The sequence below is a fragment of the Chiroxiphia lanceolata genome, chromosome 5, assembly GCF_009829145.1.
Source record: "Chiroxiphia lanceolata isolate bChiLan1 chromosome 5, bChiLan1.pri, whole genome shotgun sequence".
Lineage (NCBI taxonomy): Eukaryota > Metazoa > Chordata > Aves > Passeriformes > Pipridae > Chiroxiphia > Chiroxiphia lanceolata.
In genome coordinates, this window is record NC_045641.1 from 6,913,519 (window position 1) to 6,931,642 (window position 18,124).

At 48.5% G+C, this 18,124-nt stretch overlaps 1 protein-coding gene and 1 long non-coding RNA gene across 3 annotated transcripts in view; one reads left to right on the top strand and one right to left on the bottom strand.

Moving 5' to 3' along the window:
• Positions 1–6,706, bottom strand: part of SEPHS1 (selenophosphate synthetase 1) — a 31,199-nt gene extending 24,493 nt beyond the window's left edge. The window contains exons 1-3 of one of the 2 annotated variants that reach the window (XM_032687254.1): positions 6,596–6,706; positions 3,200–3,461; positions 22–125 (exon numbers count right to left, since the gene is read on the bottom strand). In XM_032687254.1, the coding sequence (XP_032543145.1) occupies positions 22–125; positions 3,200–3,392 (297 nt within the window). In that variant the 5' untranslated portion in view covers positions 3,393–3,461; positions 6,596–6,706. Of the gene's footprint in view, positions 1–21; positions 126–3,199; positions 3,462–5,788; positions 6,179–6,595 lie in introns of those variants that run through there. The other variant, XM_032687255.1, reaches the window with a different exon arrangement.
• LOC116786572 lies at positions 5,975–11,087 on the top strand. The gene is made up of 3 exons (XR_004356995.1): positions 5,975–6,094; positions 9,054–9,364; positions 10,499–11,087. It is a non-coding gene; the product is annotated as an uncharacterized LOC116786572 (long non-coding RNA).
• Positions 11,088–18,124: the final 7,037 nt, after the last annotated feature.

Consider the following 18,124-nt stretch of genomic DNA (forward strand, 5'->3'; position numbering starts at 1 on the left):
AGTTAAGTTTAGCCAACTTACCATCATATAAGGGTCATCCACAATAGGATAAATATAATCTGTCGTCTGGACCAATGACAAACCTCCGTGTCTTAATGGAATAACACAAGTGTCCATCCCAATTCCTGCAAAGACAGAAATCCACGAGTGAGGCGAGTAACTGTGCCTTTAATTATCTGTTGCTCTTAACAAGACAACTTATAAAACATGTCTGTGAAATACAATTTGCAACACTGTCTAAACAGACATGGCAAATTCCTTCCTTAGAGAAAGCACACAGCACAAATAAGAGGAAAAACCAAGCAACCAAGCAAACAAGAGGAAAAACCAAGTTCCTGGCTGGCACTGAACATAAGCATAAATAGCTGAAGGCAAGAACTACAATGGAAGTAAACTACAATGTTCTTTATTCTCTTGCAGCAGAATAACAGCACATCAAGAACATCTGTGCTTGTATGTAAATACATTTAAACATTTAAAGTTAAGAGGAACAACGTGCATTGATATCGTCAAAAGTAAATAGGTTTTCCTGTCACTCTGATCTCAATAAAAACACAGCGACAGCTTTAAAAGGACACAGCCTCTCATAAAGGACGTTATTCCCTCACTTCAGGAGGAAGAAGAACACTGCCACAAGTCACAGCCCTTGGTGAGAGATGATTCAAACACTTGGAGCTCTTGCAACTGTGTTAACCTCGCCTTACGCCCGTGAGGCTCGAAAGTGGCAGACGACCTGATAGACACAGAACTTCTCTGAGAAAACCACAACTCTGAGCACACCCTTTGCCCTGACAATGGGTATTTCAAACAGAGCAAGCGATATTAAAAACCTCCCAGCGTTTGCTGTGATGGAAAAACCCACAGTAAAGGGGCAGGTGACAGATCACAACATGCTGGCTGAGCCACACTCCCTGTGGGTATCCTTGCAGCAATGGCAGGTAGTTTATCTCTGACCTGAGATGGCAGCAAGCCACCTGGAATTACTCTGCATACCTCACAGGGCAAGAGTCTTCAAAACAGCCTGTTTTTAGGAAGCAGATGTCACTTAGGAGCCTTTCCTATGCAAACACACTATCCGCTGTCACTTGAGGTCTTATTAAGGAGACAGGGAAGGTGTGTCAGGCAGTCAGTATATAGGTGGAGAGGTTCTTGCTTCTCCTGCCTACAGAGGCAGGAGATCTTGCCTTGGAAGAGAACACATACTGACTGAAGCTCATGAGCAGTAACTTAGAGCTGCTTATCCTCCACAGAAGCTCCCAAGCCACTCTGTGTGATGTCCAGTGTCTCCAGGGAAGGGCACATACACAGTTACAGAGAAGTGGCCCATGTACAGGAGCTGTTTTGCCCTCAGTTCACCTGTTCATGCCGTAATGCTGCAAGACTGACTTCACTTGTGCATTTTTCCACAACTGCAGCAGAAGTGCTGCTTGACAGACAGCCCAAGGAGCTATGATGGTCTTTCTGAGGCTACACTGATGTTCCACCAAGACAGGTCTGACTAAACAGTTTTTTACTTACAGCCACATTTAAGATTGCTCTGGGTAACATCACTTGCAGAAATAAAAAGGAGCGATCTTGAGCCTGCTATTGGCAACTTCCCTCCTGACTGCATCTCAAAAGCATGGTGCATGTGCACAGGTGGTAAAGTTATCTGTCTAAACCTTTTAAACACAAGGTATCAAAGGCAAATCACACCAAACTTATCCAAAGACACATTTGTGAAAGGGATACTCACCACAAGAGCATATTTTTAAGAGACCTGAGCTCTCCACCTTCTATCACTAACAGATTTTCTGTTACATAGTATCACACTCACATATTGATGGCATAAATCTACTTTTTTACCTTTTCATATAGCTGGAGAAGAAAAACGTATTAGCAGTTCCATTACTGTTTAGAGCTTGTAAGTTTGTAAGAGAAAAAAAAATCCAAATCAAACTATTACTGATTTTAGAAAACTGCCAAATTGAAACGCTGCTGTGAACAATTTATTTAATTTAGAAAAATACGTATAAACAGTAATTTGGGGATAAAAGAAGCTGGAAGTGTCCTTCAGCAGGGACTATTAAATTATAGTGCCACCCCAGCTTCACACACAATTGCTGCTTAGATATTTCTTACAAAGATCCCCATTGTTTAAGCAAGAACATGGGTCCCTTACTAATCTCTCACTGAATTCAATCTCTAACAGAATAATTGTCTGAGACTTGTCAGCCTGCTAATAGACAGACAGCAATGTTAAAATAATTTTAAATAAGGTTATTGGACACTAAATTGATAATTAAATAACCTCAGAATAAATGCTCCATTGATATTCCTAAGTTGAAGGAAAAAAAAAAAATTCATTCTGCACTGCAAAATAGAGATTGAATATGCAGGGCTGAGTAAACAGACAGACAGAATTAAAAGTGTCATTAAACACATTATCGACATTAATTTATCTATATCAATATTAGGTACAGTAGCTGGTATCAAAATACCTACGTTTGCCCTGTTCCCCATGTAGGTGGCTTGTGCAGGTTGTTTTCCCTTATTGCTTGCATCATTGTGCAAATATCAAAGAGAAAGTGAAGCTGGCAAGAACACAGAGGTCTTGGAAAGGCAGCCTTTCCCAGGCAGCTTCTACAGGTGAGCAAAAGAGTTAGAGTGGGGAACAACGAAAGGACTGAAAGGAATAATGACAACTGTGAAACAATTTGCTCCCAGTCAGCTGAAGCAAGGAATTTTTTCTCTTGTTCACTTTTTGTGACCCAGGAACAGAGGAGAGGGGAGGAAGAGGGGAACTTCACCTGCAAGTCATCTAATTGCATAAAATTCATTGCATTCATTGCATAAATTTCCAAATGTATCAATGTAAAATCCCAGAAATTAACTGAAAGGACTTTAGTTTGCACAGCATCTGCTGGGGAAAGGGAGGAGCAGATTAACACCTAAGCACGTGCCTATCACGATGGCCACTCCTGAGTGTATTTCCTTTGTAGTTGAGTGCACTGCAGGATGTTAAATAAGTAAAATAATATTCCTGTATCCCAGATGCCAACAAGTGACAGCATGAGATTCATCCTTCAGCTTTCTGGATGCTGTGCATGCATTACACAACATACAGTTTTCGAACTGATTAAACAAACCACAAATGAGACCGTGTCACTAGGCACACTAAACAGAAGGACCGCACACGTCAGGAACAGCAGCTACTTACCCAACCTGGGCATAACTGCCCCCAAGAACTGTTCATCTTCCTGAAAATGGTTTTCTTGTAGAGATTCGAGCAGTTTCTGTAAGACATCCTGCGGCACTTTGCAGCCTGTGCCTTTCAGTTCAGTGAATCGGGTCAGGCGGAAGCTCTTGTCCAGTTCGTAACTTTCTGGGTTAAACGACTCCCGGACAGACATGGTTCTCTCCCACAGACTGCCGGCCTTTCCCACCCCACAGCAACGGGATCAGTTTCTCTGCTGATCAGTCTTATTAAAAAATAAAATAAAAAAAAAAATTGGGACCATTAGAAATTCTTAGGACCTGCGAGACAACAGGTTTTCCACGTGGAGCAAAAAAGAAAGAGAAAGCACTAGATGCCGTTGTTCACCTGTTAAGACAGGTGTGCACATCTCACACAACTCATTTCCCTAAGACTACAAAGGAATGACCTTCTGACATTAAGAACTGTAACTATGCCAGAATCAGAGAATTAAATTTTTTTTCCAGATATGCTGCATAAGGTTTTCATTAAAAAAAGAATCTAACACACTTACCAACCTCATTTAACACAGAGGTTACAAAAGAAAGAATAGTTCCCAGAGCACAGAGGCCAGCTTCCAAAAGGCAGCCTGGGCCTTGATCCTGCAACACGCTCAGCAGACACATCTACTTGTACTCAGCTCAGTGAGGGGTCACAATTTTAGCCATTAAGATATTAATCTCCAAAATAAGATGTTTTTCAAATACTGGCTCTGCTTCAGTCCTGATGTAAGAAGCTGAAAGTCCATAATACACCTGTTCTCCTTGGGGGAAAACACAATCCTGGTGTTCTGTTAGTACAGGTAACAGAAGAACAAAGAGGCCGTATTTAAGCAGACTGGTCCACCTACAAACACGCCGGTTTACCTTTTGGCATGTCCGCAGACAGAAAAATGCTGAAAAGTTTCTTGCCTCTCCAGCCCTTTTTCAGTCAACTAATGATACTGAGAATACAGAGAATTGCCCATTAAAATGGTAATGTAAAAAGACACTGATGCAACTCATTTAATAAAATTCTTAACAATGCATGTCTAATTTTAGAACTAATTTTTCCACTCTGACTCACATCCCACCACACTCCAAAACTAATAAGAGGCCTAAACCGAGACACTGACTTCTAAACAGGAATAGCTGTGATAAAATGCAATTCATCTTTCTCAGAGAAGAAGTTTTCAGGAATTACTAAAAACAACCTGAGGTATTTTCTTAGAAAGCAAGGATCCTGCCTCACAGCAACAAGAACAGAGATCAGCGGCATCACTGGCAAAATCTGATACCAACAGTCACATCCTAACAAGGTTAAGCTGAAAAGAAAAAAACAAATGCAAGTGACTGGTATTTGCCAAGTTCAAGTTTGCTAAATGAAGAAGTAAATCTGCAAACTGTGATGTATCTCCCCTATACAGCATTTATTAACAAGCACATCTGTTCCATAAACCTTCAAGTCTACTAATTTATTGATTATAATTCGTAGGAGCTGAAGTTTTAAGCTCCCTGAGAACTTTTGATGTAGAGCCCAACTCCCCCTTACAGTGCTTTCCCTCCTTCCCCGGGAGGTGTGGCATTTATTTAAAACAAATCTTCCAAAGCCCAGGCTCGGGCACTAATCCAAACTCTAGTTACAAGAACGTGTCTTGGATGAGCAATGAATTCAGTTCTTAGCTGTTGTCTTCCAATGCAAGACACTAAGCACTTGCAACCAGAAAAAAAAAAAAAGTGTCTGGAAAACAACCTGTCAACAGAAAAAGGAGACAAAAGCTTTTCAAGGAGGGGGATTTTTTTTCCCCTCCATTCTTTTTTAACACTTCGTTCTAATTAATTCCAGCAATTCATAAAAAGCAGTTTGCCCCACAAGGAAAACATCTTCCCTCATCTAACCAGTAATTGCAAAAAGCTTAGCACCCCCTGTCTACCTACACAGGGATGGATGAGGAGGCCACAGCCCACCAGGAACTTTTCTGCAGCGTTGAGGACTGCAAAGACCTCAAGGTTTTCATTCGAAAACAAATCTTGAAACAAACAAGACGATTTCATTTAATGGCAAACACCCGCAGTGCAAGAACGCAGTAACTTCTTAATGAAGATCTGATTAAAGCTGCATGCAGTTGGGTATTTTGCAGACTGCCAGGGGAGCAACCTCCCCTGCAGTACGAAGTTTGGTGACTTCGGTGGTCACAGCACCGAGCCTGTCAGAGCTCTGGAAGCGTCTGGACAACGCTCTCAGGCACATGGTGTGATTCTTGGGGCTGCCCTGTGCAGGGCCAGAAGCTGGGCTCGATGATCCTTGTGAGTCCCTTCCAACTCTGAATATCCTGCGATTCTGGCAGTCCAAGCAAAACGCGATGCGAGCGACAAGCATCCCTCCCCCGCAGGAGGAATCACCCCGTTACCCAGACGTTCCTTACTTTTAAAAGAGCGGCATAATAAATATTAAAAGCTAAAGTTTAACCCTTGCCTCCCTAAAGAGCAGTCTGAGGAGAGCACAGGAGCAAAAAAAAAAAGGAGACGGGGGAGGAGGGAGGGGAGGAAGGAAGAAGTGGATCCAGGTACATACCCAACGCAACCCCCCGAGCACCCGCCGCCAGCCCGACCGCCCGGGACAAGCGAGGCGCGGAGCCGCGACACCCATCGACCCGGGGAGCGCGGCTGCGGGCGGGCATGGCTCCGGGACACCTTAAATTTCCAGCCGCTGCCTTTAGAGGCGAACCCGGGGCCTTCGCTGCCGCTCTCTTTGTGCAGACGGAGAGGAGGCGGCGGGGGAAGAGGAGGAGGAGGAAGGAGCTACGCGGAGCGGAGCGGAGCGGCGGCCCCTTCCCGCGGGTGGCCGGCCCCGCTGTGTCCCCCGTGTCCCCACGTGCAGGTACGGTGTCACCGGGGCGGGGTTCGCCCCTCGCTGCCGGGGGCGGCCGGTGGGATGTCGGGCACCCCTACACCGCCCCCCCCCTCCCCGCCGCCGCTCCGTGATGGGGAGGGAGAAAAGCCGAGGGAGGGGGGCGGGAGGGGGGGGGGGGGAGAAAGGAGGGAAAAGGGAAAAAAAAAAAATGTCGACGGGCGAAAAATTTAACCCGTCCGCTGCCGGCGTCCAGATTTTTTTAAAGCGGCCGCATCGCGGTGAGGCGCTGCCCCCAACACCCCCCCCCCGCCTTCCCGCTCCTTCTTCCGCCCTTCCCCCGGGGCCGGGCCGAGGGAGGGCGGCGGGGCCCGGGCCGGGCGGGCACCCCGCGCCCCGGCCGCGCCGCGCCGCCCCCCGCGCCCGGCCCGGCGGGAACGGCGGAGGCGAATTCCCCTTTAAATCTCCCCGCCTTGCACCCCCCCCTCCTCCTCCTCCTCCTCCTCCTCCCTCCTCAGGTCTCCCTCTCACCGGCTCTCGCCGCCTCCTCGCCCTCCGCCTCCTCCCGCGAACGGGACTCCCAGCGCGGTCCCACAATGCACCGGGCGCGCCGGGCTCCCTCAGCGCCGCCTGAATAGAAAATGCCGCCGCCGCCGGGCACGGGGGGGTTAAACCCCCCCCTTTTCCTCCCTTTTCCCTCCCTTTCCCCTCCCGTCTCTCCTCTCCGCGCTTCCCGCCCCCTCCCGCTTTCCCCCCCCTCCTGCGCCCCCCCCAAACACCGCATCCCACGCGCGTTCCCGCGCGGGCGCGCGCGCTGTTGCGGCGCGATTGTCGCAACACAAATCCCCCCCCCCCCCATCCTGCACGTGTGGGTGGGTGGGGGGTCTGGTCCCTTCATACAATCACTGAATCATCACGGTTGGACGAGACCTTTAATATCCAGTCCAACCCATCACTACCACTGTAACCCCTGAATCACATCGCTCAGCGCCAGATCCAGATGCTCCTTAAACACTTCCAAGGATGGTGATTCCACCGCCCTATTCCAGTGCCCGACCACCCTAACAGTGAAAAAAATTTTTTCTCATATTTATTTGAATGTCCAGTCTCAGGTTAAGGACATTTGCTCCAGTCACAGAATCACAGAATCAATTAGATTGGAAAAGATCTGCAAGATCATCGAGTCCAACCTGTGACCGAACACCACCTTGTCAACCAGACCAGGGCACCGGTCTTTCCTTAAACACTTCCAGGGACGGTGACTCCACAACGGCCCTGGGCATTGCATTCCAATGTCTAATCACCCTTCCATTGTCTAATTACCCTTTCTGTGAAGAAATTCTTCCTAATGTCCAACCTAAACTTCTCCTGGTGCAGCTTAAGACTGTGTTCCCTTGTCCTGTCACTGGTTGCCTGGGAGAAGAGACTGACCCCCACCCAGCTACAATGTCCCATCAGGGAGTGTAGAGACCAAATAGGTCACCCCTGACCCTCCTGTTCTCCAGGTTAAACACTCCCAGCTCCCTCATTCCTTGCAGGGAGTGTGTGTAGGGGGGTGGTAAGCCACGAGAACCCCACAGGTCTGAGCATGTGTGGGCAAACAAATCCTGCTCACGGAGAGTGATCACCCACTCTGGGGTGCAGAGCGGGGTATAAGTGGGTTAAGAAGAGATTTCGGGAGCAAGGACGGGCCGAGGGGGCTGTTCCCACAGGTCCTCATTGCATTCCACTTGTGGAGTGCTTGGTGCGTGTGTGGGATGTGAGCTCCTGGGATGGGCAAAGCCCGCTGCCCAAACTCTGAGGTTTCCTATGAAGATCACAAGTCTGCCTGTGGAGTTCCTTGCTCTGGGATGCTCTCCTTCAATAACAAAACCGTTGGGATTGGGAGCAATTTGGGCTGGAATTTAGCTGGAGCAGAGGAGACCCTGCACTCTGCACAGCTGTGCACGCACACCTGTGCTGAATTTTGCCCAGAAACTGGACAGAAAGTCCCATTTGATCCATGTTGTAACCATAAGCTGGTCAAGAAGGAAACTACGGGAATCAAGAGGACTTGACAATGGGAAAAATTTGGCCAACATTAGATTTTTCTACGTGCAGAGGCAAGACTGTGGCCCTGGGAAGCCAGAGCTTCCCTCAGGTGTCACCTCCAAGGGTCTCCATTGGTGTGTGGCCCATGGAGGGCTGCGGGTACTACGTAAGGAGTGTTGCAACCTGGCTGAGTTGCATCAACTGGTGACTTTTTTTAACCAAAGTCTGTTTTTGAGCATGCTTCAGAAAAAAACGTAATCTTGTTTTGCAGCAGGTGGTGATGAGTTCAGCACAACTATAAAAGCTGTGCTGTGTTTCAGTACCTAATAGCCGGGGCATCCCTTGCCCCAGAGAATTTGCTCAAGTCAACCTTTTTCCACCACTGATTTGCAAAGCATCCCATTTTTTCATATGCATTTAATATATAAATCACTGGAATCTGACATATCTTTAACAAGTCTGATTTCCGGTGTCTTCTCAGTTCATTTTCCTTTCTGAAAGTGCTTTGTGTGCTTCTAAAGACCCTTTCCCCAGCTGATTTAAGTCAGATGATTTTCACTCAAGATTTGTCTTGATTTACATGCCAGACAAGTTTTCCCCACAAAGGAGGGAATTTCCATGTTAGGGATAGCACAGGGCCCAGTTTTACATTTCCAAATAGATAAAACAGGCACTTTGCTTCATGTAATTTGCAGTTAAGTACCTAATTAGGTAATTGCCTGTTAATTCAAAGACTGCTTTTTGTGCAACTGGCTTTGAAAAAGTGCTGCCTAAAAACAAGTAGAAAGAGAAAAAATTAAAATGCTGCTTTTCTTGCCTAATTTTAATTACTCTTTTTATCTCCCAGTGAACATATTGCCCCTGGATCGTGGTGCAGAGGATCAGAGGTGCATGGGAGCTCCTGGCACTGAGCATATTTAGGAAGTCACTAATATTTGTATAATTAATTGCTTTTCAGACTCCTCCATGTTGCTCTCCAGAAGCATTTCAAGCTCCACACACAGAAGCTGTTTCTCCATGAGCAGCTGTGGGGCATTTGGCTGGTGGTTTCGACAGCAGGCAGCAGAGATGAATCAAGGACGTGGCATCTGCAGTCATGACCTGGAATTTGAACTCTTTGGTGCCTCTCCCTCCTCCCAGAGGGATGGAGGGGAGGCAGAAGATCTCAGGGTCTTCTGATTGCCATTGATCCAGCTGATTTGCTGAGCACTGGCCTCGTATTGTGCCTGTATGCTCTTTGAGAGATGATTTCAGTCTGAAAAAAAGCCTGTGAGTATCTTGAGAGCTGGAAATCAGATGCTCTGATCTCACATTTCTCCAGCATTTAGCCATTGCCTCTACCACCAGCACCTCATTAAAAAAAAAAATAAAAAAAATCACGAAACGTAAGAAAAACCAGGAGATAAAAGAAAAGATGAATGTTGCTGATTTTAAGCCTTGACTTATAGGTTTTTTCGTTCTGATGTATTTGGAGGGGAGAGGGAATTGGATCATATTTTCATCTTTTTTTTTCCCCCCACATCCATGAGGACTAGGCACTTCTTTAATAGAGAGGGAAAAAAAATAAATTGAGATTTCCAAGTGGTAACATGACTGAAAGAAAACATGAATACATGGAATTCATGCCAAGGTGGTGAGTTCTGGTAATGCTGCCATGTGTCCTGTGTTACACTCAGGAGTGGGAGAGAGGCACTTGCATTGTGGATGCCATGCCAGTGGCTACCCCTGTCCTTCTCCATGGTTTCTGGGGGTGGGATGGTCACATCTGAAGACAGAGATGTAGCAAAGAGTCTCCAAGAAGGAAAACACATGGAGGGGTATCCATGCAGCCCTTTAGTACCTGTGTGGATGTGAGCTAAAGCTAAACAGGACCGGGGTATGGAGATGGGCACTGTGCATAATTGACTGCCCTGATTAATTAAAAGCAACTTCTTGGCACGGGCGATGATGGAGCATCCTCAGATGGATCTGCACGTGTCCCAGTGGACATGTGCCCCAGTCCCTCCTGTCTGTGCTGGGGTGAGGCTGTACATGGGCAGATGGCAGGCAGGAAAGCAGCTTTGCCAAAAAAACCAAGCCAAGAGGGAGCAGCCACATCTCCACTGCAGCTTCAGGTTGATGTTGTGGCACCAGCACACATGTACTCCGTGCTTCTGCAGGGGCCCCACGCTTGAAACAGCTGCTGGAGGACGTGTGGGATCAGAAAGGGAATCCTGTGCACCCAGGGAATGTCCTTTGATTCAGGATCATAAGCAAAACCCTAACAAAGTAGTGACGGATCCAACAGCCCTGGGCAGAGCCCACACTGCTGGAACCACCTGTTTCATGGAACATTTTCCTAGAGTTAAGTAATGGTTTTCTAAAAATTTATCAAATTGCTTTTTTTTTTTTTTCTCCCCAAAGGCTTTTTTTGCCATCTGTGTGCAGAATCTCCAGCAGAAATTCCAAGATCTGGAGTGGTTTTGTCCCATGCCATGAGAACGATCTGCTCTGCACACCTTAGGCCGTGCAAAAAGGAGAAAGAGAAGAAGGTAGAGCTTTCTGTGAGTTCTCTGTGAGCCCTCTGTGAGCCTAATCACTCATCAAAGGCAGCTGCCCCTCCTGTGCTGACCTGAGGACGTGACAGACGTCTGTAGCCTTTACAGGTGCAGGGCCTGCATTTCATCGGTCTTTTTTCCTTGGGTGACTTGGAGCATGGATTATTAGCAGCTCGGATTTCTTTGGCCACGGTGCTCTGTTGTGTACACATCCGGGTTAAATCTAAGCAATATTTCTGATCCATGTAGGCTTCTGACTTGGTTCTGCGTCTTCGGTGTTTACAAAATGATCAACATTTGCGCTCTCCTGTTCTTTTCCTTAAATGTCAGCAGAAACTATTTTTTTTTTGTAATAAACAATGCAGCCTCCCCCTGCAATGTTTGTAACCAAGAAACTGTGGCATCACAAGAGCATGAGGAAATATCGCTGATTAAAAACAGGGTAAGAAATGACAGTGAAAGTGTTTGTGATTTTTTTTTCATTGCAGAATCACAATGAAGTGGCTGGTAAAATGGGACCAGCTGGTTCAGCCCCACTTGGGCTGAGTACAAGGTTTAATGCACTGAAACTACTTCCACTGGCATGTGGGGCTGGTCATATGCTTTTGATATGAAAACTCTTAACTGTAGCGTGACAATTTAATTTCTCGTGTGAAACACATCTCACATCACAGCTTTTCCCCCACCTCTTTCTGTTTTGACAAAGCAAAGCAAGTTTGGGCTATTGTTGGCTCTCTTTGCCTTGTTTTTGTCTTCTTCCTGAATCTCATTAATATACAAGCGGTATTAAATAATAATGATGCCAGTAGTGACCTCTGCTGTGCCTTGGTGTCTGCTCCCTTTTGCTTCCAGGAGCAGATGTTGTCTGTCTTTGTTTTCTGTCACCAAATGGGGACTTTACCCCTTTAACCTTTGATAAGGTGCCTTAATAGCCTCTAATGTGAGATTTTATCACAAGCCAAGTAAAGGATATCCGCCTAGTAGCTTTTATTAAACGTTCCCATCGTGTTTTACAGCAGTTTAAGGAAGTCCAGTTTCCTCTGTGTTTTTGCAGGTGGTATTTATCCCCTGCAGCCAGGTGAGCATCCACTACGGAGGGAGCACCCATGGGCAGGGGTGCTGTCCAGGGCTCTGTCCTGGATGCTGCTCCAGCACCAAGCCCTAACCAACCTGCACCACAAACCAGTCAAACAGGGTGATGCTATAAATGATCAATGGGGTCCGACAAGACTCACCTGGACCCCATTTTCCAGGGATTGCTAATGTGAGATGGGGAGGATGGTGTGTACACAAATGCTGCTGGGATCTTGGTGCTTGTTCTCCTCTTGCTGTGTGCATGGCCAGGAGCCACTGGCTGCTTTTGCACCAGCAGTTAAACGCTGTAGTGCTGTAAATATGCTCTAACCCTTCCTATGAAGAGACACCCTCGCTACGTCCTTCCCTTCCTCGTCCCTTTTGCAGCATTTCATACTTTACTCCTGCACTCAGCCACCCCGAAAACCCCAAGGGAAAGTCCACTTCCCAGTTTCTACCTATTTATTTACCTGGGCATATACATGGCTCATATGAACAGCCATCAGCCCTGGGCTGGGGTGGTGAGGGCTCTCCCCAGGGCAGGCAGACTGCATTGCATCTTAGATGGGAGTGTGCCTGGCTCTGGGAAGCCTTGTGGGCAATTTGGGAAGGTGGCACTTTGTGGCTGGGATGTGCCTGTGTGCTCTCCCACGGCCTCTTGCAACATTAGGGGTGGCTTCTGCTGAATCCCCCTTGGCCTTACCCACAGTTACATTGGATTTGGTATTCCCACCCCTGCCTTTGCTGTCTTGGCCTGTTTGACACCTTGCCATGTCACACCTGGGGAACATTTCATCGACACCCTTTCTTCTGCCAGGCTGGGGCAGCAGCAGACACAGAAGAGCTGCTGTTTCTTACTGATCATCACATGGAAAATAAAACAAGCACACAGGGCTGGTTGATGCAGCAGCCTCTGCCACGCTCCCCTCAGCACTGCTGCCCAGCCCTCAAAGGAACCACCTCCTTCCCCCTCCAGACCTGGAATTTTACCTGTGCCGACAACATCTGCTTTGGTGGACAAGCCTCGTGCCTCGCATTGCCTGCTAGCACTCTCCTTGTGTCCCTCACCCTTTGTAGGGCTTTGTTTCCCCAAGCCACATCCCATCACACTGCACCTGGGCATCCCCAAAAATTTGCCACTTCCTGTGGCTGGGACGTGCCCTGGGCAGAGCCGCTCCTGCCACGTGGATGGCACCGGCACAACCCCATTATCACCAGCACGGGGCTGCTTCAGCCCCATGCACAGCCCATACACCCTGTGCTTTCCTGTGCCAAGATTCTTGCCAAGGCTGCATCCTATAAATAATCCAGGAGTCTCACCTCCTGCTCGGCTCCACACACTGCCCCCCTGCTTTGTTTCACAACGAGCGTGCGATTCCGCCAGCCAGACCTGCAGCCACCCGATACAGGCTCCCTTGGGATAAGCCTTGAACACTGACTTCCCAAATTACCGTCTGGAGCGATGGGTGCAGCCGAGCTGAGCCAGCAATCCTATTCCAGCTGCTGGCACTCGCTGAAACATCTGCCTCGCCTGCATCGTGCCTGTTGATGGAGCTGTGAGCAGCTCCCGGCATGTCATTTGGGAATATAAATTGAGTTCTTCCGAGCTGGAACCACCTGCTTCAGATAATTTCTTTGGCAAGGAGTCCTCTCTTGCTCTCCATCCAGGATTTTTGTGCCTCCCACCACTGCCAGCCCTATGCTGTCGCTGGTGGGGGGAGGTGGTATTGATGAGTGGGAGTTTAGGTGGATCCGTGAGAGAAACGTCCTGCTGCCAAAGCACAGCAGAGGGAAATGTGCTGTTTAAACCATGAAATTGTAAAATCACAGACTGGTTTGGGTTGGAAGGGACCTTTAAAGTTCTTCTAGTCCAATCTCCCTGCCATGGACAGCGACAACTATCGCTATAGCAGGTTTCTCAATGCCCCATCCAACCTGGCCTTGAACACTTCCAGAGATGGGACATCCACTGCTTCCCTGGGCAGCCTGTTCCTGTGCCCCACCACCCTCATCACAAAAAACATCTTCCTTGTGTCCAATCTCAATTTACCCTCTTTCAGCTTAAGAGACCTCTCAGATCTGGCAGCAGGACTGATGCAGAGGCAGTGGGGCTTCATCCAGAGGAGTTTGCCCAGATCCTATCAAGATGCAGGTGGGACATGCTCCTCTCTGCCACCACTGATAGGCTGAAGGCCTCAGCTTGGATTCTGTCTTGCTTTAGGTGCTTGGGTTTTGAGGCATTGATGCTGAACTGAGGCTGGTTGAATGAAGGAGCAGAGAAACAAGCAGCTCCCAGGGAAAACAGGCAGCTGTTGCAAGGATCAAAATGACCTCGGCAACCCTGCCTGTTCTGCCTGTGGGAAAGGAAGGGGGTGGGAGTAATGGGTGCTGCTGCCCTCAGCTTCCCTTTCCCCTCCATAGAGGGACACACAGCCCTCCAGGTCTGTCCCTGCCCCCGCTCCTTCTTCCACCCCAGCAGTATCCATTAGATGAGCATCTAATCCAGATCCAATAAACACACTTGAATTGTTGTCTGCCAAAACAGAGCTGGATCCCACCCGGAATTGTGCCAGCTAGGCACCCAAACTTGAGCAAGTGGGGAAAAGCTGTTTATACACCTAATTGTTGGGAAACAGGTGTAACATCATCAAAGCACTCTCAGGGCTGCAGGTGGGGTGCCCTGGAAGAGCCCAGGTGTGCCCAATGCAACCACTCATCTCCTCAGGGATAACCACTGTGCAATGGTGTATTTTTCCCTTTGGAAAAGCAAAACCAAACCAAACCCAAATACCTTGGTGGTTTGCTCTCCTTGAGGGGTTGGATGTGAGCATGTTGCCATAAGAGTCTCACAGCAGAGGAGGAACATAAACATCTCTCATGCATCCCATCCAGCCAGCAGGGAGAGCAGGGTTTGCAGAGCCGAGCCTGCAGGCAGCGGCTCCCTCAAGAAACTCCTGGAAATCCCCTGATTTACATGCACCAAGAGATGCAAAGGTTGTTTCACTGGAATTATTGATATCGGAGCTGCCAGGAGGTGACACCCCTGCGGTGGGACTGGCTGGGACGTGGAGGTGGATGGAGGAGGGTGAAGCAGCCTCTGTATCCCCAAATTCAGCCCTGCGCTCAGCAGATGAGACCAGCAGTAGTGGGAAGCACTGTAGGGTGGTGCTCCACATCATCCTAAAGGATTTTTTTTCCAGCATTTATAAGAAAAAAACACCAAAACAGATAGGGAGAGCAACGATCACCCATCAAATCTTCCAGTTTTTCCATTTATTTCTCACCCCTGCAACTGTTTCTTTCCCCACTCCCCCCCTTTCTCCCTGTGCAGCCAGTTTCAAGTGTGTTTTCCCAGGATTTGTGCCCAGAATTGGCATTAAGTAAACTCTCCACAGCAACATCCACCTTTGCGGGACCTCACACTTGGGTAGTGGGATAGGGCCATGGAAGGGGGCAAATACTTGGAGTGGCTTGGGGGTCCCTGGGGAGAGGCATCCCTCTGGGTGAAGTATTTTCTTATGCAGATGGGAAAGCAAAGGTGCCTGGGGGAGCAGCGAAGCAAAGACCAGCAAACAGCCTCAGCAGTGGCTGCTTTGATTTCCAGAAATGCAATTAACACCTGACCCAATGCAACTCCACTCCAGAGAGCAAACCAGCAGGAAAGAGCTGCTCTTTCCAAATGCAAAGTGTTGCCCCAAGCCCTGTCCGCTGCTTGCTTGAGTGATGCCTGTGGAGCCCAAAGGAGTCACAGAAGAGCCAAGTCTGAGTGTTGTTTTTAACTCAGTTTTTTGATTTAATCCAAGCTGTAGAGCCAAACCTTGCTATGACTAATATTCTTAGCACTGTCCGTATGTCTATGGTGTAAGTGATGGGTCAGGGAATAGGTGTGGGCTCAAAAAAAATGGGTTTTCTCCCTTTTACTTGTGAGTTAGTTTAATCTGTGTGGCTCTGCAAAAGCTGCTGTGGATGTCAGAGCGTGAGCAGTGGGTGTGGGATGGGTGGACTGCAGCAGAGAAACACAGAGGGCTGTGGCAGGTCTACCTGTGCCACTTAAACTGCCACCAAACCTCAGCTTCACATGCACCTCCTGACACTCAGCAGAAAGTGCCAGGGACAGAGCATGGAACCCTTCCCAGTCTTACCAGTTTGGACAAAAACTCTAGGCACAGGAACGGCTCTTGCTCATTGAATCACAGAATGGTTTGGGCTGGAAGGAACCTTTAAAAGTCATCTGGTTCCAATCCTGCTGCCGTGAAGAGGAACATCTCCACCTAAAACAGGTTGTTCAGAGCCCCAACCAACCTGACCTTGAATTTTTCCAGGGGTGGGGTATCTACCACCTCTCTGGGCAACCTCTTCAGTGTTTCACCACACTCATTGTAAAAAATATCTTCATATCTAGTCTGTCATGCCCCAGGTGACCTTTGTGGTGCATTGCAGAGTTGGGGAGGGGGGTCCTGTACAGCTGGTGCTGCTGCCTTGCATTGCACCCCCAGCATCCCATGAGACCATTGGCATGCCTGGGATGGGCAGGGTTTGCTCCAAGGCACTCCCCACTGCCAGGAGACCCCTGTAAAGCTCACGAGAGTCCAAATATCCTTGTTGAGTGAGTCGACCGCTCTTAGAAGCAAAGATAATGTTTTAGAGGTGATCTTGAACAGGGGGCACTATTCCAGTGAGTTATAGACCAATGAGGCAGAGTTCGGAGTAGAAAATTGCTTTTAAGTTCAGCCATTTAAGATATCAGCATCAGTTTTGCTTCTAAAACTTCCCAAGTATGAGCAAGAATCACCTCACCCACCCACACTCACTAAATATTTAGTCATTTTTAACAAGTTAAACAAAGCCCTTTGATTGGATTTATGCTAATGGCTCCTCCGTAGGCATTTCTGATTCATTTACATTTCATTTTAAAATTGCCTGTGTACATTGCTGATTCTCACCAACACCATTAGCAGATAAAAGGAACAAGTAACGGGTCACAGACGCCACAAGATGGCAATAGTTGAAGAGCAATTTGTTTCTGGAGGAAGAGATCCGGGGTTCGGCGGCGAACCCTCCCTGTAAGGGCAGCGCTGCCTGTGCATTAACCTTCGCACTCGCAGGAGGGCGTGGGGGACGAAAGCAAAGTGGTTTGTGTCGGGGTGGGTGGGTTCATCTTCCCCTCACTCCCCGGAGAAGCAGTGGAGGAGGACAGAGAAGATGTGAGGGCTGTTCAAGGTCGGCCCAGCAGTGTTCTGCCTCATGGTTTCAAGGACCAAAACTTGCAGCATGGAGCACGCCCGCACATGGAGCCTCTGAGTCCTGGCTCTGGGTGCCAAGGTTGGGTTTCCCTGGGTCAGAGCCTCTTGGGTAGGTGGCATCTGGGGTGTTGCTGTGCCAGCATCCTGTGTGCATCTACAGCACCTGATTTGTGGGGTCAGGAGAAGAGCTCTCAGCCCCACAGCAACCCTAGACCCAACATAGAGGGGGTTTCAGTGGATAGGAGTGTCTCTGACTCCATGGCAGAGATAAGACCTTGGTGAGCCACGCTGCCACCTGATTACTCTTCACACAGTGTTGGACCCTGTATGACCTACAAGCCTCGTTCAGGGCTTCTGGATGGCCTTTGATACATTCCCCTACACTTTGCCCTCTAAATTGGAGAGGTATGGAGGAGCTGTTAGGTGGATAAGGAATTGTCTGGGTGGCCTTATCCAAAGAGTTTGATCAAACATTTCGTGTCCACATGGAAAGGAATAAAGAGTGGTGTCCCCAAAGGACTCGTACTGGGACTGGTACTATTTAATATCAACGTCAATGACACAAACAGTGGTTTCTAGGGCACCCTCAGCAAGTTTGCAGATGACACCAGGCTGAGTGGTGTGGATGATGTGCTGCAGGGAAGGGTTGCCATCCAGAGGGACCTTGGCAGGTGTGAGGAGTGGGTCCAGCTGAACATTGTGAAATTCAACAAAGCGAAGTACAAGGTGCTGCACCTGGGTCAGGCCAATCCCCACTCCTCTGGGATGGGTGCTGCAGGTCTGTGTGTGGGTGACCCATGGCCAAGGCAGAAGGTCTTCTCAAAGGAGACCTTAAATGAGAGATGGGGAATGATCCATCACGCTCAGTGGAGGGCAGTGAAGGAGCTCATTTCTGTAAATGTTAAATGCAAAATCTTCGTTAATGGCACTCTATGCTGCCCAGGTGATGAAGCCAGGAAGATGATGCCCTGTTGAGTAGGGGAGGCAGGAGATGGAGTAGGTTTGGTGGAAGCACCCAAAACTCCATCTCTGTGGGATGCAGCACATCTTCTACCATGTCCTGGCCTCCCTTCCTGGGGACTGGCAGCAGCACCTGGGTGTTCAGGGTAGCCATGGGCTGCTCAGAAGCCTCTGCCTGTGTTTTAGCCATGGGGGAGGGAGCGAGGGCGGCAGGA